The 25,460-nt window shown below is 31.9% G+C and overlaps 1 protein-coding gene across 1 annotated transcript in view; it reads right to left on the bottom strand.

Moving 5' to 3' along the window:
* LOC110991377 (apoptosis-stimulating of p53 protein 1) overlaps window positions 1-25,460 on the bottom strand; it is a 176,068-nt gene that overhangs the window by 118,839 nt on the left and 31,769 nt on the right. The window contains exons 2-4 of the mRNA XM_022256721.2: window positions 11,936-11,983; window positions 6,821-6,974; window positions 1,245-1,334 (exon numbers count right to left, since the gene is read on the bottom strand). Coding sequence (XP_022112413.2) covers window positions 1,245-1,334; window positions 6,821-6,974; window positions 11,936-11,944 — 253 coding nt within the window. The 5' untranslated portion in view covers window positions 11,945-11,983. The remainder of the gene's footprint in view (window positions 1-1,244; window positions 1,335-6,820; window positions 6,975-11,935; window positions 11,984-25,460) is intronic.

Raw genomic sequence — 25,460 nt, 5'->3', positions numbered from 1 at the left:
TCTATGCCTAGAAATTATGGTGCATTTTAAGTATTTTTTATGACTGAATTAAATTGACATTTAACATTTAAAATTACGTAATCGCATTTATGCTAAATTTTATAGCCAAAAAATGTATGATATAAAATATTAATAAATTTTTACTTTTTACACCTGAGTCGCTATGCCGATTTTAATTAACTTTATGAAATGCTTTTGGTTTTACCTAATCAAACTCGTACGCAATCGGGAAAATCTACTAAGTTATGTATTAATTTAAATGTTTTGTCTTAACTCATGTAAACGCCTAATTTGTTTATTAAAAAACTAATAGTATGGACAGGCTAAAGTCTATTAAGTTAAAAGATAAAGTTGTCAGACCATAGTTTCGTAACTTGACAATTAACATAAATAATGTAAATTAAATAGAATTTTAACGAAGGCGCGTTAGGCCTTATTGAATTACCATAAAATATTCCGCAAATGATGTAAATTAAAAAAGCCGTTTATATTAGTGAAAGTAGGTTATATAATAATTAATGATAATTGACAATTGTTAAATATAACATAAAGAAGGTAAGTTTGACAATAGACATTCAAATATAATTGTAATTCTGTTGTAATACATACATTTATACCTTATGTATGTATTTAAAAAAAATATGAAACTGCAATTACTATATACAATATATGTACAATCAAGTAAAACGATGAATTCTATGTCACCTCTGTATGATTCATACTAAAACTCTGTCTGCTTATATTTATTTTTTATTATATTTATAGCCAAATATTTAAAAAAACGCGATATGATCAGGTAAAGTAGTGAAGTTTCTTTTGAAATCATTTATTCTCGCCGAAATAAACGACAATAATAATTACGCGTTTATATTTCCCTGTACAACAAGGATTTTTATTGGATCCCTAATTTAATAGGCCTTAATTGATTTCCGTGACATATTTATGTGACGTCGATTAGTGTAAACAGTCCAAGTAATTACGCTCAGTGTAAATAAGAGGACAGATTAGCGCCATATTCAGTCGTTATTGAGTACTTGAGCCGATATTAGGAGTAATAAATCGTATTATCTATTTATTTGATGCTAGTTAAGCGTTAATAATCTGTGACGTGTTAAACGTGATTTAAACAAGATAAATACATCTTAATAAAGCTACGATGCTGATATTTTTATTTAAAAATGGAAATATGTTCAGAAGGGTATAAATTATAGTAGTGATTATTAATGGTATATAACATAGCATACCTTCATCAATGTACTTGAGGACAAACTGCACATCAGGTCCCCAAGCAGATGCTACCTCCAATGGTGATTCTGCATCGCGTAACACGTGCACTGGAAGAATGAAAAAAAAACAAATTAAATGATTTTTTACAAGAAAATGAAGTCGTTATTATATATATTGCTTTATATTTTGTAACATATTTATACTAATAATTCGTATTACCCAGCTAATTTAGGTTACTTTTTGCCTTTGTCGTTGTAAAAGACTAGTTGTTTGTGTTTGTAACTTACATTACCTAATTGAATATGACAAATGAAAAAAGGTAATTAACTAAATTAATTTTGTATTGTTATTTTTTCATTGAATTACAATTAATAATTATTTTTTAAGATTTATTTAAATTTTATTCTTAGGAACTCAATAGATGAACTTGTGAAAACAATTTATAAAACTCGCTTACATTACCGTTGTCAAAACAGTCTCAAAATGTCAAAGAAAAGTTATTTCTTTTGAATTGAGCTCATTATGATTAGCGCCTTAATATCTTTTCAGAAGAACAATTTTCGGATAAGTGAAGATATCATCGCATAATTATTGAAATTAGCACCACTTTGCTTAAACTTTGCACTTGCATTTTTTTTAATTTCAAAAATATCTCTTCTTTACTTATAAACAAAGGACTAACAATCTTTCTTTACAAGTATTCATGTTTCGTACTACTACTACTAGTCAATACTTTGTACCTATTAATACAGATTACGATAACATATGAAGGCTTGTATAAATTGTTTAGAATGTATGCTTTACACTTGATTGCAAGTGATATGATTGCCATATTCACTCACATTGCTGGAGGGCCTGCAAATGTCTTGGAAGTAGAACGATCTTTTCTTCAAAGACCCAAAGTGGAATTAGTTCGGAAATACTTGGGCCGCTGGTTTCACATAGTGGAGCACAGCAAAAAGTACCAACCTTAAATATAGTTGCTCAGTGGAGCTACGGACGTCGGTGATTTGGTTGGAATTTCATATTGGAGAGAACGCCAACACTCTTCAAGTTAAACAAGATAAAATAAAGAGAATCGGGAAAAGCCGCTGGTGGTCGACAATTGCGTCAAAGCTAACAATAATAACACTTCCGGTTGGCAAGTGACCGTTTTCACAATGTGTGAGCGTCAAATATGTTGTTGTGAATTTAAGTCGATGACATCGACTAATAGAGTCGATAGATGTGAGTTTTAATTGGATAGATTAGATTTTTCCTTCAAGAACTAAACGAGTAAAATAAAAAATATTGCTTAGTCGAAGATGCAACAAGCATATTTCCTAACCTTTTTGTTAAACTACTCCGAAAGTCTAAAGAGGTTTTTTAAAAGTTTAAAAAGCTTGCTTTAGTGAAGATGTGGTTTTGACTTAATTTAATTTATCAAAGTATCTTTAAACGTTGAAATATTAATATTTTAACTTCATAATTCCGCGAAATATTTAGTCTCAATACTCAGGTTGTAGGTTAAGTACACGTTGAAAATGATAACCAAGTTTTGTGTAGGTATTTGATATTTTGTGATACATTAGCATGTACATATATCAAATAAGCTTTTGCTTAAAAAAATCGGATTGAAAAAAGGAACACATATTCAACTGAGCTCAAATTTAAATGACTACAGTGTCAATGTTTTTTTTTAAATATTCAACTGACATATATTATATATTTCAATAGATGTTAATATCAGAATTAATAGGATTAGCAGTTAACATACAAATCTATCATAAATTTGACGACTGGGAAGGTTATGACCGCATGGTTAGTGATGTAGATTAAAGAACAAAAAACAATGTCATTCATTTCTTTAACAATCCGTCCCTTATATGTGCCAAGATATTCACAATTGTTGCATGTGCCTAGTACAAACACGACTACAATTACCAATGTTTCGGGTTTTAGCTAACTACAACACAGTTTATGAAGATGTTTTTCCAAAGAAGGTGTGAGGAATCATTTTGGGAAGCGGGTGGTATTTAACTTTATTTGGGAATAGAAAGAATTTCTTTTTTGTTTAAAATATAAATGAATTGCAGTTTGTTTAATTTTAGTATTTTATTTTTGTCTATTAATGTATATTGTCTAATTGTTTTCTTATAATATGTATATATGTTTGGCTGTAAGATTACTAGATAAGAAAAAAATATTTAAACACATTTAGTTTCTTCGGCCAAAAACGTTTTTAAAATGGATCTCTACTTTAAATATCTTTTTTCGTTTCTAACAACAATCAAGCCATTACGTATGTACATAAAAGCGCCTTTATGAAACATAAAAGCAATAATTAACGTCGCCCGCGCAGTCGACTAAATTATTTCAAAGGAACTTTACGATATTATAAAACGATTTTCTCGTTATTTATTATGCATAACATGAGGTAGCCATTATTGTTCTGGAAATAAAAAGACAATTAATTCATATGAAAGTAGCCGCTTTTATGTTTGCATAAGTATAAACAGTTTCTTTGTATGAATATACGCTCTACATGTATATTAAAAATTCATTACATGTTGCGCTGCACTGTATCTACAATTTCAATAATGAGTCAATATTATATACCTGTACCGGTTGGTTGAAATTTTTTGAAATTGTTTAGTCCATTTTATATTGGTAATTAAACTCACCACACATTTGATACTCAATACATCAAGTGTAAATGTAATCATCGCTGATGTTTTGAATTGAATCTAATTAACTACTCAAACAAATTTAAGGAATGGTTGTAAACTATTACATCTGTCGTAGTGAGCATTAAAAAAAGCTGAGAATTTTAAATAAGTTTGTGTAGCAGCAGGTGTTAATGTACGTCTAAACCTTAGGGAGCAAAAGTAACGCTTGATAGTAAACTAGCCGTTACAAAGTTAATAAACGTCGCGTGCGCACTTCAAGTCTTGCAAATATTCATTACGCCAAATTATAGTTGTTAGTTCTTGCATGTACTGATGTGAAGTTAATGCGCGGGAACACTGAAGATGGTCCGTTCACAGATCAAATCTATATTAATTTCCTGTACAATTTTTGCTTTAGGGGAGATTTTCAACTTGCGCATATATTTGAATTTTAGTGTTAGGTATACAGAAAAAAAATTAAAGTTAATTTGTATTCACTTTTTCTTTATGTATTCGAGAAATGGCGTACATACAATATTTTTAAGAAAAAGTAAAAGTACAAAAGTTATTTTAAAAATACCACAACAAATTAAGAGATTTTGTAAAACGTGTTTATAAAAATCAAAACACACACGCATATTAATTAATTTGATTTGAAAATTTTCCTCACCATGTAGAGGTATCAAATATGTTACTACACGTTTTCTCGCATATAATAAACTTTAATGAGTTGGTTGAAACAAAAGCACCGGTTTCATGTATTTAACGAGAGTTGCATAATGAAGCATCCTTTTATAGCTTTACTTAGAAAATATATGCATGAAACTTGAATTAGGTTTTCCGAGCTAAATTATAACGCTAAAAAATCTGAAGCGGCCAGCTTAGAATAAACGATACTTTAGAATATTGTCTATGATATTTGACAGTGCTAAGAAGAATTGTCACTGAGTGTTCAAGCGTGACCCGCTGTAAAATAAAATATTAAGTCATATTTAGAAGCAATATTAAATATGTGCAAGAAAGTTGTTAATATTTTAAATTTTATTTAGTTATTTAATTTGGCTTCCGACTCTAAAGTTAGGCCTAAGTATCACGATTCCCTATACAGTTTTAATGATCTGTCACGTTATAATTGTTTAACTTAAGATTTTAATGGAAGGTTCAAAGATTTTCCTTGACCGACGCCAAATGAAAATGAAATTTCGGACATATCTTTCCCACGACATCTCGATAGCCAATTATGGCGAGTCGACTTTTTGCTTGCGAAGCTCGCTGATTGGTTTGCAATGACATCACTCATGTTATACTATTGTATTACGGTAGGATAAATAATAATAATAAAACACCCATCAATATTAAGTTAGTCTAATTGTTTAAAGTTGTCTACTTCGTCGCTCTCAGTGAATTTACGATTATGCTAAGATAAGAAGAGACAGATTATACTTTTTAAATTTAATAAAGCTTCTTTAATCGATGCGATAGATGCGAATACATAATGCGACATTTAAAAACTGGCGTCTAGGCCTAGCAAACTACAGCGCTTTTATAAATTAGTAGGTACATGTACAAGGTATAACTGAATTTTTTGCCTATGCACCATTGCAATTTTCGTAAGAACATAAATCCGGGAAGAATACATTTTGTTTTTATAAGCCCACACAATTAATACGTATTTAAGTAAGATTCATTAAGTGTTTATTTTTATGTTTTTTTTAATACAGCTTACAATCATTAGAAATAAACATTAGTCTTGAAATAAATATTCCTTGTTAATACTTTTTGATATGGGAAAATGTAGTTTGGTTTTACATTTCTTTTAAACAGTTAAAAAAAGTTCTTATATTCATTCATACAAAAATAATATATAGACATACATCCGCATCTTATTTTCATACTTTCAAATATTGCATTTAATGCACCAATTTAGTTATAAAAAGAATTATCACAAAATGAATAAAAATGTCAAATTAATTGTTTGGCTAATCCATGCTGTATGCAATATAAAAAAATCTCTCCTGTCTATTCAAAATTAATAAAGCATCGCTTTTATTCACCCTCATAGATGTTCTTTAACTAGGTACTTTATGTATGACAGATTCCATTTAAAAGGATGTAAGCTAACAAGTGCTTGATATAAAAAGTACACCGCTATACAATTTTGTGTCAAGCTTAGAATGTAGGTCTCAAGCATCCGTTACGACACACGATTCCCTTAATAGCCCTTAAAACGGTTATGGGCTTGTATCTAAGATTGCTCGTATATCTTCTTATAACTTCTTTGGAAGCCAAAACGACCGAGTTCAATAGGTTCACGTAGAGGGACTATAATTTTGGTGCAGAAAATATCATACTCTGAAATCCGAGATATTATTAAAAATGTACATCAAAAAAGTATTTAAAGAGATGATAAAGTAGTTTAAAAGTCTATAACCCTTTATCGCATCGCCTTTAACCACGGCCAAACTTTATAATCCAATATACAAAATCCTCGTGTCATAATGTTCGTTCCCAAACTCCTTCGAAACGGCTTGACCGGTTGTTATGTTATGGTATGTTGTGCTTTTTATGCATATTCAGTAAGTCTAAAAATCGACTCTCTTTCAAACCCCTAAGTGATAAAGGTTGTCCACCCAAAATTTTTATTTTTTATTTTTAGACCAATTTTTTTTTATTAATGATACAACCCCTACTTTTTATTTGTTAGTTAAGAATTTATAATTTGAACTCTGGTCAGGTTAAGATAGAGAAACATTTACAGAACAACTAAAAAAGTTTTCATTCCGGAAAACCGAACAGTCTCTGGGGTAGCATAGTAAAATGTTCCATGTAGGTATGTACTAAAAAGGTAGGCTAGTCATTAAGGAGAAACGAAGTTCGCGGAGACAGCTAGTAGATAATTTAATATACTCAATTCGTCAATAGACCAAGTCTTTAAAATGCTATACCTCCATGGTGAGGGTGCACGCTGATAAGCAGGCAAGGCTCGTCTCCGGGCTCGCGACAGCAGTCCAGCACGTCCCGGCTGGTGGTCTGTGGTGTCACAGGCACCGCTGTGGGTGACCACCCTGCACCACTCTCGCACCACACTCTCACTATAATCTGAAAAAGTAAAATGTGATTGAAAAATTAATGTTGTTATGATTGAAAATATAACAGTTGTTATTTAAAATTTATTCCAAATTTAAAACAACGATGTGAACGACCTTTGTTGTTGAATGAGTTTCCCAGTCCAGCAATTTCATTAATTTACGCGAGTATCATTATTTAAAGGAAATTCAGTTTTAACTGATTACGAGGTAATTATCATACAATTAATAAGATATGATTATTTTATATATTACGATTATCGTATATTAAAACTATTGTTTATTTTATATGACTGTTGTATATGTACTGGTTATACAGCAAACGGCTAAGCTTTTGAAACATCCTAAGTTGTTGAAAGCTGTAGTGTATTTATGTCTTAATAACCTGTACATTCTTGCACAGGCTGACTGACAGTAAATGGCTGTAGGTACTAAAACGGAGTAGAGAGTAACATTATATGGAAGAAAACGACTTCTATACACGAGAATATAATAGTAGCTGGCGACATATACGGTTTTAGAATAAAAATAAGGTTCCTTTTCAGACTTCCACGTCCATTCTAGTCGGTTATAGGGCGTAAAAACGAAACTTATTTGTCCTTTTATTATTACTACACAAACTATGCTGAAAGTTTATTAAATAATTGAACATAATAAATATACAGCAAAGGCATACAGTTCTAAACGATGATGATGGCGGAGTCGGGTACCGTGTCTAGTCCAACCACAGACAAAAGAGACAATCTGTCATGTCGTTTAACAAATCGCGTTAAAGCCGATCTCATCACTTCCGTCATTCGACATACCATAGCCATTTTTTGTTTTCAATAAGCCCTATTCCTATAAACTTATAGAAAACATATGTCTGTAAATAGTTTTCAGATACTCTTGTAAAATTATGGTATGATATAAAGGTAGGTAAAATATGTAATAAAATCACATATTTAAGATAGCTAAAAGGCTATTAAATCCGTCAATTCTAGGCCAATTTTCTGTTTCATTTTACTTGATAACATTAAACAATTTTTTATAGATACGCGTAAATAGTATTCTAAACCTTAGGAATATATCAATTGCACATGCATATAAAGTAATAGCTAAAGTCATTGAAACACAGGAACAACTTAACTTCGGCAGTTAGTTCCACAAATAGAAAACAAGATTTCCATGTTTATTAAGCAAGCGTTAATTAATTCATTGAATACGAGATTAAATTAAATAATCAAAATTGTATAGAAACAGTTTGTATTCATTAGCAAGTGCTTTCATTTACAAACCTATTAATTAGTACAAACTATCCTAATTGGACGGTAATGGGGAAAGCGGGGATGCCGCTTTAAAATGAAAAACTTCACTTCAGGTTTTCCGATCACATGTAAAAATTTTAAAAGTGTTCCCGACTTTAACTTATTTCTTTAAGTTGGAATGTATAGAATGCCTAAATAGAAAAAATATCAGTAAAACACATCGACTTAATCTATTTGAATTGTCAGCTGTAACAATGCCATCTATAGTAGCTTCCAAAGGGAACTCCTTGGAAGTTCTGTTGATGCAGCAATCATACTGTGAGCATTAGTTCCAAAAGTAGTTGTTGTGTGTGTGTTAATTGTTATGAATAATTTACATATACGAAAATCAGAAGAAACCCGCTATTAAAATTGTTATTTTCATAACATAAAATAAAGATTTTACGCCTACACAAGAGAAAGTAATGTCACGAAACGGAAGATTTATGTAAGCTTGCAAAATATTTATAAAACGCGTTGCAGAACCCTTCATAGCTCAGCAACTAATTATATGGGATGTGTATTTATGACTTTAATGCCTCCAATACGAAATGAACAAAATATATTTTGTTTACGTTGGCATAGGTTGTGAAGGTTAATACTTGGCCTTAGTTTAATTAAGTCTTATTTAAATGGAGCTAATGTTTAAAATAAAAAAAATAAAAACTATTTATTTCAGAACAATTAATAAGTCCATATGTTGTTAGTATAGTAAAACTTATAACTATGTTAGTAAAATTATTAAAATTATTTAATTCATTAGTCTACGTCGATAATGCATGGGCATAGATTTTTTTTATTTTAGAAGATACTGCCACACAAAATAAGTTTGTTAACGCAGAAATGTACGTTTTATCCTAATGTTTAAAATTTTAAATAAATATCAACAATGATCTTTATTTTTCGGAGTCAAATAAATTTGTTATAATGAAAGCTTTAGTTAAAGCGGTGTAACTTACATTTCATAAGTAGAACTTGTGATACTACTAAAATACAATATCCAATCCCTTGGTACTTTTTATTTCTAGTTAATTTAATAACGATCATTCTCTATGAAGAACCTACTTATAACCAGATTCCTTATTTTACAGCGTTTAAGTAATTAGTGTCTTAGGGCCTAAACGGGACGTTTATTTACTATATTTAGAGTCAGAGCCCTATAATTTCGTAATACATAAATATTCTACTACCTGAACTGTTTCTAAGTAATGTAAAATTATGTACATAAGCTATATCTAATGCTAACTAGAGTCCCTTTGATACAACGGACTAAGCAAACTTCCTGTATTATGTTAATACTCTGCCATTTACGTTATATATTTGTGATGTATGATCCATGGGACACAACTGACAGCTGAATCTAAACTACATAATGGAACATAACATTAGAAGCCTATATACATTTAGATGCCATGTATAATTGTCAAGTAATAGATACTTGATCATTGGCAGGATGGCATTTCCAGTGAAAAACTAAAAGTATAGAACTGATTTTTAAAAATCACCAAAAGCTACATTAACACCCAGTAGCGAGTGACCGAAGTAACGCGGTGGAAACCGCAGGACAGAGCTAGTCATTTATATAGTTTCATAATGTATTCATTACCATTGTAGTACCTAGTTTAGGAGCTTAGAAGCCTTAGATGTTTAAGGTTATATGGGGTTTGTGGTGCGTGTTTATTGTACTGTTGTACGCAATTAATACATATTTTAATTTCCTGTAATATTTATCAATCGCATAGAAAATTATTGTTAAACCGATATAATATACCTGACACGTACTAAGTTCATAATTATATTAAACGGTTTGATAATTCCACTATTAATGCTTTAATTTTGATATAGTGGATATAGTATAACTTAAGCTGATGATTCAATTTTTATTCATATCTTTAAACACACCACACATGCCCTCTTCAAATACATCTGCGAGGAAATTATCGCAATGCACATAAAACAATCTACTAGGCATCTAACTAGTTTCTAAGAGGGGAGTTTTTGCCGACACTTAAGGGATGACGATTGTGATCCAGATATGGTAAGAACTAAGAATATAATAATACTGTAGGTATTCAGTAACTTCCTTTAGCACAGCTGCCCGCGCAGATGTTTAAGTAAAGGGGTCAACGTCGTCCGTTATGCAAAAATTACTTCATGAATTTAATACTTTAAACTGATATTGAAAGTTCAAAGAAAAATATTGATTCTCGCGACTGTATGGTAAAAAGTAGACAGCTGGTTTTTTATATACAGCATACTATTTATTTATTTTTATAATATACATTACGAAATCATATAGAAATTAATTGTTGTTCGCTTGCCTTGCTAAACTCGAGAATGGTAGGACCGATTTGGTTAATTTTGATCTTGAAATATTTGTGGAAGTTCACGAAGGATTTATAAATAATAAGTAAAGAAAAACACTAGGAGCTACGATTGAATTTTCCAATTGAAACTGGTCCTTCTTGGAAAATAAATGTGTCTTTTAGAAATAAAAAAAGTCACTTGATTGTCATATACTTTTAGATTGACTTCCTGTTTTAAAAATTTTGTATTATGTTTCGACACAAATATATGAAGGTGATACGAAGATCCCCATGTCTATTACATACAAATTTTTTTAATAACACCACTGGATCAAACCGCAACAAATATACCTTTCCCTTCACCATTGGAGCCATGGAGGCGATCGATATTTTATGTGAATCTCTCTCTCTCTGAAGACGATGATTCTTTTACTTGATCAATCCATTAGTTGGTGAACGGTCACGTGATCTTTTGGCTTCAATGTTAGTAACCACAATCTCATCAATTAAATAGAATATAGATATAAGACTAGCTAATTAAAATTAATAATGAGAAAAATGTATCAAAATATACTCTGATTTTCCGCTTTCATGTATTTAACTGAATCTAGTTATATTATCGAATTCATACAGTTATAAAGTTTTAAACATGAAAAGATAAGGCTACCATAAATCAACATTTTCGTAAATCAGTGTGATATTTTGTGCCACAAACAAAAGCCAAACGCCACGTCAATAAATTCAGTAGTTAAGAAACGAGATATGATTGCAATAACTTACATAATTTATATTAACGGATCGTAAATCAAACATTTGTTATATTAAATAGAGAATATTGTACCCAAATGCAAATAAGCATAGTTGGCAAAGGTTTTGTTTACTTAGTCATAATTTATGGAGGCTGTGTGTACAATTTGGACCTTGAATCAAAATATACCTGATACACGTACATGGGTCACATTTTTGTTAAATAAGCGTTTATATCTATTTGGAAACTTCCGCTTTATAGGACTGTGTGGAATTTAAAAATTTATTGTATATAACAACGACGAGCGCAAGCGCACCTTTCATAGACGTTCCACAAGATCTTTATTTAACTGGACTAATGATAAGTTAGACATAATATTACAGAACAGAAATTAAAATGTATTGAACTGGAAAAAAATTACTTGCAAGTAAATGTTATAAAGATATGATTTGACCACAATCAAGATACCTGGTAGTCAAATTAATACTATTTAGTTCGCTGTACAAGATATATATATATACATTTTTTAATACCCTTATTCTATCGTTTTATTATAATACAGTCGCTTATATATGTATATATGAGTTGCCTGTATATTTTATTGATTAGATAATTTGCATGTTCACAATCTTACCGGTATCATTTTTGGGTGACATGTGTAGTCGCAGCTTTATCTTCCTTTCTGAAAAAGAAACACACCGTTATTTTTTCTTATTAATCCACTAAATTTAGAATTATTAGTATACGGTTTAGACCGCGGCCGTGTGTCCATACATTTCATGGCTATGTACGCAGTTAACGTTCGGTCGTAGGTACGAGAAAACCTGCCAACCCAAAAATATTAATCCAGATTACCTACAGACGTATTAAAAAAAACAAAGGATCACGAAAGACGTAAAGTACTTGGAGGAACTTCAACAATTGTTGTGTTGCCAGTTTTTATGATCCAATAAATCATTACACAAACCTAAATACAATTTTGTTTGTTTATAATTTTCCCTTTTGTAAAGAATAAACCGTCTTTAATTACAGACCACAGAATATTTAATCTAGTCATCAAAAACACTTGGATATGAACTTTTTAAATTAATCACCTTATTATAATATAAAAATTAAACGTTTGTAATAAATGGATACAAACCTTAAATGTTTTTCAAATCAAATAAGATCTGAATTTATTCTATGATAAGCGGTTGTACGGAGCTGTAAAATTAAAAATATACCTTGTACATGTGCGAGCAATTTCGCAGCGTACAGGACAATTAATAAAACTGCCGATGAAAACAATTTACGGATTCGTAGTCATGGAAAGTCTTGTAAGAAATGCCCCCTAACTCCTCATTGTGGGGCCTACCGACTTCTAACGCTACACGACAAATAACAATTAAAAATATATTGATTTAATTAAAATAAATTCGACAGTATGAAGCGTACATGTTTCATCTCAGATATCTTTGGTTAACAGCGAGCATCCTCACGTATTAGAGATTCAGAAATAAAGAATATATCACGTACGAACGAGATATTTAAATGGAACATAGAGGAAATAAAGGTTCGCAAATGTATTAAATATATGAATTTTTATACAGCACTTAGATTCGGCCATAATTTATTCGATTACGCACAATCATTGTTGCGGTGTCCCCATCTCTACTTGCCAGTGAAAGCCATCCGATTTAAATACACATATTATTTAAGTTATTACTAGCTGACCCGACGAACTTAGTACCACCTAACATGACAGTTACGAAACCCATTTGACATTGAACATTTTGTATAGAATTTCTTTTTTCTTTTCATTTACTTTTTCGTGATTTTTTTATGTCGATGAAATGATGAATGATGATGAAAGGAGGGCCTTTACTTTATATACTCAGAAGCTTCAAAGGAAGAGTAGAAAGACAAAAATCCTTTTACAAAAGTATAAGAGCCAGGCGTTAAATGTTCATACACTAAAAAGTCTCCTATTTAATTTTTTTTAATTTAGCTAATTGTAATATCAAAAGGAGGCTTATATCAGAATCCCCTCACAAAACTCGTTTCTAAATGTATGTTCCTAGTATTTTCCAAGTTGACAATTACGGTCAATGAATTGGCATTTCTCACTCTTCTCCGTCAGTAGCTCATGTCTGAACATCGTGGAAGGGACGCAAGGAAACACCTGAAGCAGTCAATCTCTTTTCATCAAGCGTCTCTCTTATATCAGTGTAAAGTTTTAAAGAAGATGACTTTTTCACTTCGATCCATCTGGTAAATGAACAACGACCTAATCTTTTGCCTTTCATGTGTTTTTATAATTATATAACGAGTACGTTACTATATCTACCATAATTGATATTGAGATTTATGGTTAGTTCAATATGAGTATTAAAACAGCCTATTTAATGAATAGACGATTTATATTATTAATATCTTAAATTATGAGTACGTAAAATAGGCAAAATTAATGTAGTTTTGTAAATAACAGTTCTATTGAAAAGACCATGAATAGTTGAATTTTCTCGAGTAAGGCGGGAAAATGTCGGCGTTCTCTCGGGCGTTACTTGGTTAAGGGCGGAACTACCAAGCACGGTACTAGGTTCCATCGGTAGATCCGAGGTTTGGATATGGGGAACGATTAGAGATAGTCACAAAAATTGTTATGTGTAAATTAATGGGCAAATATAGAATATGTGAGACATAAATAAATATTATTATTGTTTACCAAATCTATTGTCCTCGTCTTTATAACGGTATCTTATATTACAGGCTGGAAGAGGTCTAACATTTGTTACCAATCACGATCAGTTTATCTAAGTTCTCATCGCCTCTGATCATTGTATGGTATTGATATTACTTACTATTATATCCCTCACAGTAGGGATGTAAGACAAGCCATACGCAATACCCAAGAAAAGTAGAGCCAAGGACTCGCATTGGTACTCCTAAAAATGAGACCAAATCAGTGAGACCACTGTTAGGTATAGGACGTTACTGAATGATGTGAATGTGTGCAGGAGTCGATAAATAACCTAGAATTTTTAAACGATATCATCCTGTTTATTAATCAAGAATTTAATTTTGTCTAAATATATGTTTCGTAAAAATGTAATGAAAAATTAATACAATTATTTCAAAAGAATTACAAGAAATGCTTTAAAAGTTACCTTTCCCTACCTTTTTTTTATTTTCACCCAGTTTTCTCAATAAGTTTAACCTCGGCGCTTAATAAGCTAAGCTATGCTCTGTCTCCCGGACCGGTCTACAATAACCGTATTAAGCGTCGTATATTATGCCCTAATCCGTATTAAATCGGGTAACGTTTTAAACAGGCGATTTAAATAGGATTAAGTTCTGCGTATGGCTTAGAAATTTAGGGTATGACTCATTGTTATACTTCTGATTTTTTATTGAATTAAACTGAGGTTATTTAGTAAATTATGCGTGTTTTAAAGAAAAGTAGAAGAAAATATAGTTATTACGATATTTATGTAGATGTCTTGACATTAAAAAATATTTTTATTATTATGTGAAGACAGAAAGTGTGAAAACTTAATAGGTTGTAATATAAACATTTCTTCAATTTAGTTAACGGTATCATTGGTAGAGAAGACAAATGGATATTAAAGCTGAAATAATTAGTAGAAATCAATATAAAAATTAAACATAATTAAATGAAAAGGAAGGCAACTGGCGGCCTTATCGCTTTCGAGCAATCTCTCCCAGGCAACCACTGTGAGTAAAGGAAAAAAAATCCATAGCCTAACTGCAGAGACCTTAAAGGATTTGCCAAGAAAGGAGGAGTTATGAAATGGGATATAGTTTTCGAAAAAGTGTAAGCTATTTTTATAAGAAGTAGTAGTATAAGTACGCTCGGTAAAACCATGCAATAATATTATGCCATATCATAAGGTCTACAATAGCGCAAAGTAGGTATTTTAATTAAACGAAATGCATGTATTTGGTATTGCTCTCTTGGGCATATAATTCACAGAACGTGAATAATTATCGTGAATAGCCATTTATATTTTAAATACGAACGCTATATTTGTCATGCTTTCCTGATTACGACATAATAAAGGCGAGGAAAATACTAAATTATTTTTAGGCGAAAGCTTTTTTTAGTTGATTTGCTACTACAAAAGACCGCATAAAGTTTAGTAACTTTATGCGGCAAGTTTTAATATTTTAAAATTGTTAAAAAAATATTAAAACTTTAAAAACAAGTAACATTTTACATAACAACGCAAGACCTTGGTTCATTTTATTATTTTATTATTTACTTGTTATTATTAAGTCATTATGACGCTTTTGAAGATACCTTAAACCTTACATGAAGGGTTTTTTAACAGATTTAATTTCAAGTATTAAAATAGTAGGAAGTACAAGAAATGGAAGACAATAAATATCTATATACTATTTACTCATCAACGTTAGAGCCGTATTAAATAAGTTTCATCCGCATCACCTTGATAGCTGGAAGTCTTCCAAAGGTCCGCTTCACAATACATTTTCTTTTGCGAACTAGCGAACTGTGAAAGCGACTCACGGTGGTGTGGGAGGGACGACCTCAAACTGTTTGAAAAAAGAACATACTCTTCCTTCAATTATCCATCTAAAATAGGACTCACACCGCGGCCTTAGTTTGGTTTAGGTTCGATGTGCTCTAAAAATCTTTATTGCCTTTTCTTCTCACGTGCCTAAGAGACAAACGAATCTCTTAAGGAACGTTACTCATTATCCAAGAATTCAAATGATAATTGTACGTTTTCATCTCATAAGAATTCAACATCTCCCCGCTAAATATTCATACATTCAAATAACATGCGTAGGAGTGACAATGGCGTTATTAAGATTTCAAGATCTCGATGACAGAGAACTGTCTGCAGACGTATTTGGATCAGAAAATCTCAAACTTCTGAGAGAAATTAGCAAGTTGGTGATCAGCCTTCAGTGCCTAAGACACGCCGTCGACATTAAGGTTCTAAGGCCGGTTTCCTCACGATGTTTTCGCTCTATGAACTGTTATATGTGCAAATAGAAAGATTTGTGCACAGCCGGGATTTGAATCTACGACCTCAAGGATGGAAGTCACCCACTGAAACCGCCAGGCCAACACTGATCTGCTGTAAGTGTTAAAAAACCATTTGAAATATATTCTCAAAGTTCTTTATGTTTAAATTGGATATATTAGGCAGTTTTGCAATTTTTGCGATCACTATATTAAATATTACTTTTTCTCGACATAGCCTGGAAAGGATTGCTCAAAAGCGGTAAGTCCGCCCGTTCTTGCCTGATTGCTTCATTACTTAATTTGTACAAATTTTTGCAACGTAGCCTTACTAACCAGACGGTAAAGATGCCAATCATTTCTGTAGTATAATTCATCACAGGGTCCAGAATTTATCGGTTTGCTTATGTTTGAATAAACACAACAAATGCTACAATTACGTATAACTTATACAAAGATATAAAAATAAATGTCTACAAATATAATTAATATTTAGCAATGATTATATGTATTGCAAACGGTACTAAAATATAATTCACAAAAAGCAAGAGGAATTGATTCTTTGCTACATATTCTTCCTATGAATATAAAGAGTGTAGATTATCTTAAAGAACGAACGGTACTACCGAAATGGCCGACTCCCACCCTCGATTGTGGTCTTTGTATGCAAATATCTCGCTACCAAATATTTCAAGCGGCTTCTACTTCGTTTGTTTCTTAGCTTGATCGATGAACTTTGCTTAGATTCACAAACTTTGTTTTTGTTATAGGTACAGAGACAAGTTAAGGTTTGAACTAGCGTTGTCACATGTCAAAACCTACAACTACTTGATAGATACGCACTTGTCTAACAATCCAGCCTATTTCAGACAGCCTATTAATCTTCAAGGTTTCACAATTTTAGTTGCTTTTTCTTAGTTGATTGATTTTATGACACAGTGTAATACTTATACGTACGTATATACTGTACGCAGTATTTTATCGTTTAATGTTCCATTTATAATTTTAGGAGGCCTTTCGGGCCACAGAACGCGAAATAATTTTTTTTCCACCAAGCATCAATCCACGACCTCCAGTTTATAATCACATCGGAATCTCGGATCAATTTTTAATTTGTGACCAAACAAATGTTTATATATTATGACCATCAAAATCTCTATGTTATAAACAATTTGTAAACCTTTTAATCGAATAATCCAATGTGTTTTACTCGCACAAATTTCAGTCAACAGTTGGGGCGTAAGAGTTAATCCGGAAACAGTATGCTGACAAATTTGTCCCTTCCGTACTGTTGGTTTTGTCGCATAAACCTTCTCCGGCCAATTCGTCCGCGTAATACATGTTAACACTATTGAACAAATATATGGTACTGTTCCCAAAATCTGTGGTTTTACTGCAGACTAGATGCGAAATAACTCTGTCACCGACTGTTTATGTTTTAAGGATGAATAAAAAACAAAGGAAAGCATAAACAGTTTGGGGAAGATCCAACAGAGTATTTTCCTGCCTCCCCCTAAATCTTTGAACTTGAATCTTGTGTCTCTTTCTATAAATCAAGAAGTATATATACATTTATATATAAATCTCTATATATATATAATTCTTGTGCCACAATGTTCGTTCCCATAATCCGAAACGGCTCGACCAATTCGTATGAGAATCGGAAATCTTTCAAACCACTAACTAGGTGATAAGGATTTTTTTATTTTTTCATGATACAACACACAGAAATACATACGGGTAGTAATTTTCACCCCTCTACGATCAACCCCTATTTTGTATTATTGTAGTTTTATATTACTACTATTTTAATATAAATTTTATATTTTTTTACATATTTTCCTCTTTAAATAACTAAACAGTAAACTAGAATTATTCGAACATTTTTAAGCTTACGGAAGCTGTTTACCACATATATTCAGCACCTAAAATATACGAGAATATACATTCCGCTCATATCATTAAGTAACATTGAACCAAGACTTCGGAATTCGTACAAAAGTACCTATTTGTTTGTAACTGTCACCCATTCTCACTCCGGGGTGAATCGTGCGCAGACGCCAAGCGTAATGAAGAAGAATGCATAAGTACCAAAGCCTTTTTCACACGAATAAATATTAAGTGAAACTGTAGAGCTCAAACATCGTTGCTATAGAAACGCATATGTCAAAATCAATTTAGTTGTTTGGTCTGGTCGAATCGTAGACAAATTACTAAGCTAAAATATTTTTGACTGCGTATGTGTATAACCCAATATTCTGTGATTATGTCAAAGCTCTTAATTATTCAGTTGAAGCTTCCAATCTACGTAAAAATAAGAAATCTTTGTAAAGATTATTATTTAACAGAAATCATACTCGGTATTAAGAAAAAGTGCTCATATAAAATGAGCATTATTTATGGTTGAACAACGCCTTTAGCAGATGTACAGGAATCTGATACTTATCCAATCATTGTGTCAATCCGTCCGTCCGTGGGAAGTGCCAATCGCCGAATGCCAAGTACACCAACTTAAAATTACTCTTTACATTCATGGTCATGACTTAGGTCATTGCACTTTATCTAGGTACTCGCAGATATAAATAGTATTTTGGATATAATCAAAAATGAAATTTGACCAAGTCAATTGTCAGTCAAACAATTGTCTTGGCAATAATTCCCGTTGGGACTTGATAGGTCCAAACTCAAAGAAATCAAGGCTTCATAAACTGCGTAATTCATACCTTGTACTTTTTTGTATTCACTAAAGCTTTAGTTTTCCATGTAGCCGCTGAAGCCAGTCATTCTACAAAATGTGCTGTAAGGGCTCGATAGAATATCTTGGCTATTCCTAGATCAGGACGTGTTCATGAATACAGTTTAACGTTTATATACGTTTGAATAAATCTCGCTAGATATAAAGTAATATCAGAGTGATGAAGACAAAACATTCAATTGTTAATCTCAAATAATTACTCTGGAATCTACTATATGAGAACATTATTTAAATTGATTAAATTGTTTTCGTCATTTCCAATACAAATCCCAATATACATAGGACTGCAAATACTGAGGAAAATGTCTCAACTTCACTTTAATATTTGCGAAACGATTCAATGACCTTTGCAATACCAATTATATTACAAATACCATGGTTTGATTGCCAAAAATTATAGTTCTGAGCATTGGCTTAATGATTGCTATTACAAACGCAAATAATCGTGGCAATATAGATTACTATTGGAATTTGTAACTGCGCCGCTATTTTAAACGAAATATCGGAGGATTTTTTTAAATAAAGAATAAATACATTGTAATCCTCCAAATGTACATTAACAACAACCAGGCGTGTGAACTCGTGCATTATATTATACATACAGCCAAGATACAGTAAGTATATAAATCTCAAAATTTCCACTTTAATAAAAATAACTTATTTTGGTATCTATATATATTATACCTAGGTATATTGGTAAACGACCATCGCCGTTATTTCTTTTGAAATAAAAAATAACTTAATTATGCGGAAGCTGTAAGCTAAGGTCATTAGACAGCTAATGAAGATAAAAACTGGGGTCAGGGCACTGTAAGAAAAAACGAACAATTAGATATAAATCCTGAAAGCTATGTGTCATCTGTCATATCCTTGTTATGTGACGGCAAAAATATTACTAATTATAAATAATAATAAAAACATATCCACACTTTGGGTTGCATTTCTAGGTACCCGGTAAATGTGGTCTAATTCTAAAATAGTTGAATTTAAATCTCCTTATCACTCTGTTGCTTTGCAAATAAACAAAATTGGTAGAATATTTTTTGCCTCAATAATTATACGTCTATGAATAAGACATTAAATCTGGCCCCTGGTACCACATCGTATGGTATTGAAAATTTTTGAACGCCTTTTAAATCGTTTTCATAGTAAGAGTATGAGCATCGCAATGCATAAAAGAAATAGCATTTATCACCAACTCTGCCAGCGAGGCCAAATTTTGTAAATGTATAGTCTGGGACACCTACTACGTAATATACTTCATAACTAGAATCTATAATCTTTATCACATTTAATCGGCTTTGAAACCAAGTGACCATACATTGTTCTCCATGGAACACAACCCTAATAATGATTTTTGCTATGATCACTATTTTGAGGAAAATAAAACGTCTCTTAACGAATGTAATGAAACCGTGATATAACTAAGAGCTCCTTCTAAAAGAGTCGCAGACAACTGTCATTATTGTTTCTTGATGTTTAATGGAATGAACATAATGTTACCTGTGGTATACGGGACCAAGTCAGGGTTATCTCTCTCAAGGATAAAGCGATTCCTTTGTAGAATGGTGCAGGGCATTACACTGATTATTTTTATTTATTTAACCGGTTCAAAAGTACACGTGTTTCAATAGTTAAATGCGGAAGAAAAAACAGGTAAAATCACCATTGATACTAGTTTGGCCATGAAAAATATTTGAATACCTGTGTATTGTTCTTATGTATTTCTTATACGTATTTCCTGTATCGAACTTGATTGTGTTATATTTCGGCGCCTTATGCATATCACATTATCTTTCATTTCTTCCATGACTTCAAGTTACACACTCATGATTCTCTTTAAGTACTCATTTAAATCAAATTACTGAGTCATCTGAAAATATATTACTGAGGCGAGGTAAATAAGATTTTTTAAACTGTATCAATCGTCGATGTCAGTTTTGAATTTAAACAGCAGCAATAATTATAAGTTATCTATAGTCGTGACGCAGAAATTTCTTATGTTAATATCATGTAAATTTCCTTAAGAGCCAAATTAACGTCTTAAATTAATTACACAATTAACAAGATTTATATTGCAATTATTTTTTCTAGAAATGTCGTATACTTTAATTAATAATTCCTAACACTTAACACATTAATAAATAATACAATATGTTATGTTCTGCTGGAATTAATCGCCGTAAATCTTTAGACGAAATCACTGCATCATTTAAAGGCAAATTATACTTTTATAGTACCTGAACACTGTCAGTGTTTACAGTCTACTAAAAAATTGCAAACCGGAAGGACAGTTTCAAACTTCTAAATCCAAAATGTTTTTTTTTATTACAAAACCACATATTACGATTTTGACATTTTTCAATTTCCCAATCGATACAATTTTACCTAATCTAATGTTGGGAGTCTCACAGGTAAAAACAATCTGAAATTACGAAAATGAAAAGTAATGAAAATATTGGTTTTGCGCACCACACAGATATAGTGCAAAAAGGCTTACAAAAAACCAGAGATTCATATTACGAATAGACTGTGGCTTGACGAATATTAGTGCAATCAAGATATTGAATATATGGAGAAAAGTAAAGAAGAATAAATATATGGAGTGTATCTCTTGCTTTTATACCCGACCATGGTCGTTCTGGGCACAGTTATGACCGAAGAGAGCTAGCTTTGCCAGCATATTTATTTAAAATACGGTCGGATCATAATCTGGATATAATGGAAAGTAGGTACTACGGAGGGCAAGTAAAAACCTAAGGTGGAAGTCTCAAATTTTAGATGTACCAAATTTCAATTTGGTTAGCGAAACGCCACTTACGCAAGCAATACAATAATAAACAGATTTTTATCCAGGTAGACCTATTTGTTTGTTTCAGAGTACAAACATATATACACATATTATTATCTTTCTATCGCATTAGTACTAACTATTGAGATATAATGATGATATGGACATAAAAAATAAGATAAAATAATGGTATGCTACCACAAGACCTTGTACATAATAGATCAAATATTTTCCTACAGGTGCGAAACCCATTGTGCCTCTAAAATCTATTTCAAGGAGAACAACTATAGCCAGTTCTCTAGCCTAAATTGAGATGATTGTTCACAAAAAACAACCTTGACTCAAAAATGCTTAATTAATATATACGCACAACTATTTAGAGTTTTTTAAATCAACCTTTGAATATTGTCGTGGATTAAATCACGTTTCAAATTTTTTTTTTTAAACACATTAATCGACGTCCATATTTTATTACGAAGGAAGCATACCCAAGCAATATGTTTTGTTTATTCTTTTCTTGATGTGTTTTGACTTTATTATAGACTGTTAAAGTCAATCCACAAGCCGCCTTATTAGCCGAAGGTCCGAGTACCGAATCGACAGAATGAAGGATGAATTGCAGATGGGAGCTATGAACCGGCGCGAAGTGTCAGAGGATGGAGAAGTGGAAGATTCTCGTTTCGGAAGCCCAAAAATATTTTGGTTTGCAGAGTCTGTGGAGTGTTTTTTTAAAACGTGTTGACTAAGTGCGGTTGAAACATACCTCCATTACACTTATATGTTAATGCAGACTATATAGGGTTAAGCGGATAAGGATCTGCTTGGCGCCTTGAGGCTTGCACAATAGTGAGTCCCATTTAACCCTTCCGCACTAAGCAGTCGCGCCGTCACAGGTATGCGCAATGCATTTACCAAAGTAAGAAAAAAAGACTAGAGGGTTGTTGGTTAGAGGGAGAAGTACGGGTGATTATTTGGTATAGTTTTAACCCCGATGCAAATATAAAAATGTATTATTTTGAGATACCATGTTTTTAAACGCAAAATCAAAGCAAATAGTCACCCATATCATCTCCTAAGGGTATCCCTATAATTAACAATGGGCCTACAAATTGTTAATTGTATATAATATCTAAATACTACATTTATTAAGCAAATTAAAAATAACATTCTTTGAATCTAAAACTAAAACTCTTAAAAATATAATAAAATAACTAAAATATATATTATTAAAAGGATATCCTATAGGCGAGGTCCCGAAGATACTGGCAGCTTTGCATGACTTATTCTTGGCCCGAGGGGTAGGTGCTAGTTTCTAGATCGCCTGTGACTTTTGACATTTGACTATTGACTGAGATTATTCACTTTTTCTAGTTAATTACAAGAAATAATGATATAGGGATTAAATGTATAACATACTAAAATACAGAATGAAATTTTATGATATAGCGTGCGATAGTACAATTTATGTATGTAAATTGTATGCGTAATAAAATTATAAATAAATTGTACCGGTCTTAGAGAACAATAGTATTTCATTTAATGGCGGAACTATCTAATAATCATCTAGAAATAAATATATATAGGAAAGTTAACATTATAGGTTAGTTGAACATTAACTGAATAGTTAAAATTTCAAAGCGATATATATACACATAATTTGATTTAAATAGTTTAGTTAATTTAATATCCTGAAAACTATCGGTCTGACACCAAAACCTTGCTTAGACAAAAAAATACGTATCAAATTGATAAACCTCACTTGTTTTAATCGTTAGGTACGTGACACACAAATGTCTTAATTTTAATAATAAAATTCATAATTTGTAGTATTAGGTTCATTCCCACGCAAAGGCTTCGAATGTTCCTATAAATTAAGTCAGCCATAGAATATAATGAGTTATTTTCACAGGCGGTGAGGTGACTGCCGATTTCTTGACTAAAGTGTACCGCTCACGTGATATGTAAAAGTAAAATAATAGTATTTATATAAGTTTATTTAACTTTTGTTATAGTAGTTATAAAATTATTTATTTCCACTACGATTTTGTATAACAACGAATATTTTGGTATCTACAAGCAGTCGTAAGTATTATAAAGCTGTGGCTGGCTTAAGTAATAATCCTTAAATAAGTGAGCAGTGATGGCCTAGCTGTGCACCAATTGACATTCTGTTTATGTGCGCATTTGTTACTCAGTCGGAAGTTGAAGGAAAACATCCTTAGGAAACCAGCATTATCGTCTCAAAATGGACTTTGAGCATGTGTGCATGACACCATGCACAGAACGCTGATAACCTACTGGCTAATTAGAAAAAAACAAATGAATACGAAGCTGATATAGAAATGTGAGGCCTAGATCTTACATTTTGAAGGGGCCCTTTTTTTAAAAATAATAATAAATATCTTATCTGATAATATTTTTGTATAAAAATCGTAAAATACCAAAGTAAATTATTAACGTTACATAATTTGATATTAATAAAAATAATACAAAATACTTTTGTATTTTAAAGTTCCTATATATTGTTAAGTATGTATAGGGCATCGAGCCCGGGTTTACCCGGGCCGTAAAAACCCGGGTTTTCCCGGTTCTGAGGATTACAAAAAAACCGGGTTTCAATTTTTTAAATTCGGGTTTTCGGGTTTTTCGGGTTTTTTTATATACTTTTGTTTTTGTTGTTTATTAAGTTTAAAGCACTTTGAATGCAATAATAAGTAAATTGAATAAAAATTCGCTTTGATAAATTATTATTTATGACACAAAAAGTAGCTTCCTTGCTACGTTCCTACCCATAAACAAGACATGCAAGTTAAATGCGCGTCCATCTCAGGACATGAGAGGGGTGAACTGTGGAGCAGTTGAGAGGGGAGGGTGTATCGTTGCGCGGGTGATGAATACCGGCGCCATTTGAGACTGATGCCAACCCAAGTATGCAGGTTATGGTGTCTCATATGGCTGCAGTTGATGGAATTTCTCTTAGAACGTTCTCAAAATCACAAGATTTAAAGTATCTTTCTGAAAAGACCGGCAACAAATTACCAACTACTGCTGATACCGTTCGCCACATAATTCTCAAAGACTTTGATAAAAGGAAGCTAGAAATAATAAACGAGATAAAAATTATACTGTCAGATGAAAAGAAGTTTTCGATATCATTCAATGAATGGACATCTATGAAAAATAGAAGATAGATAGGGATCACTTTACTTTCACCAAATTTTGCAAGGGATAGCAGTTTTCCAAATCTAGGTCTCATACGCATTCACGGGTCCATGAATGCTTACAATTGATTGAGGCCAAAAGATCGAAATGCTCGAAAAAACCGGTCTACCCGGGTTTTGATTACTCTTAGACCCGAAAACCCGGGTTTTCAGAATTGAACCGAGTTTCGATGCCCTAAGTATGTATGCGGAGCGCCTTAACAATACTTCAAACATGCAAACCGCAGTGAAGTCGATATAATGTTAGAGATGACGGCGTGGAGTTGTAAATCTGTCAACGACCAAATTACAAGCGAACTCCAATCAGGACTTGAACAACTGAACATAACTATACACGTAAATTAATCTATTATTTATTTAGATAAACGATGCTGTTTTCTCAAGGACTCATTTCAAAGTATG

This window comes from Pieris rapae, chromosome 6 (genome assembly GCF_905147795.1).
Source record: "Pieris rapae chromosome 6, ilPieRapa1.1, whole genome shotgun sequence".
Classification (NCBI taxonomy): domain Eukaryota; kingdom Metazoa; phylum Arthropoda; class Insecta; order Lepidoptera; family Pieridae; genus Pieris; species Pieris rapae.
Note: the sequence above shows the minus strand (reverse complement) of the source record. Positions and strands in the feature narration are given on the sequence as shown.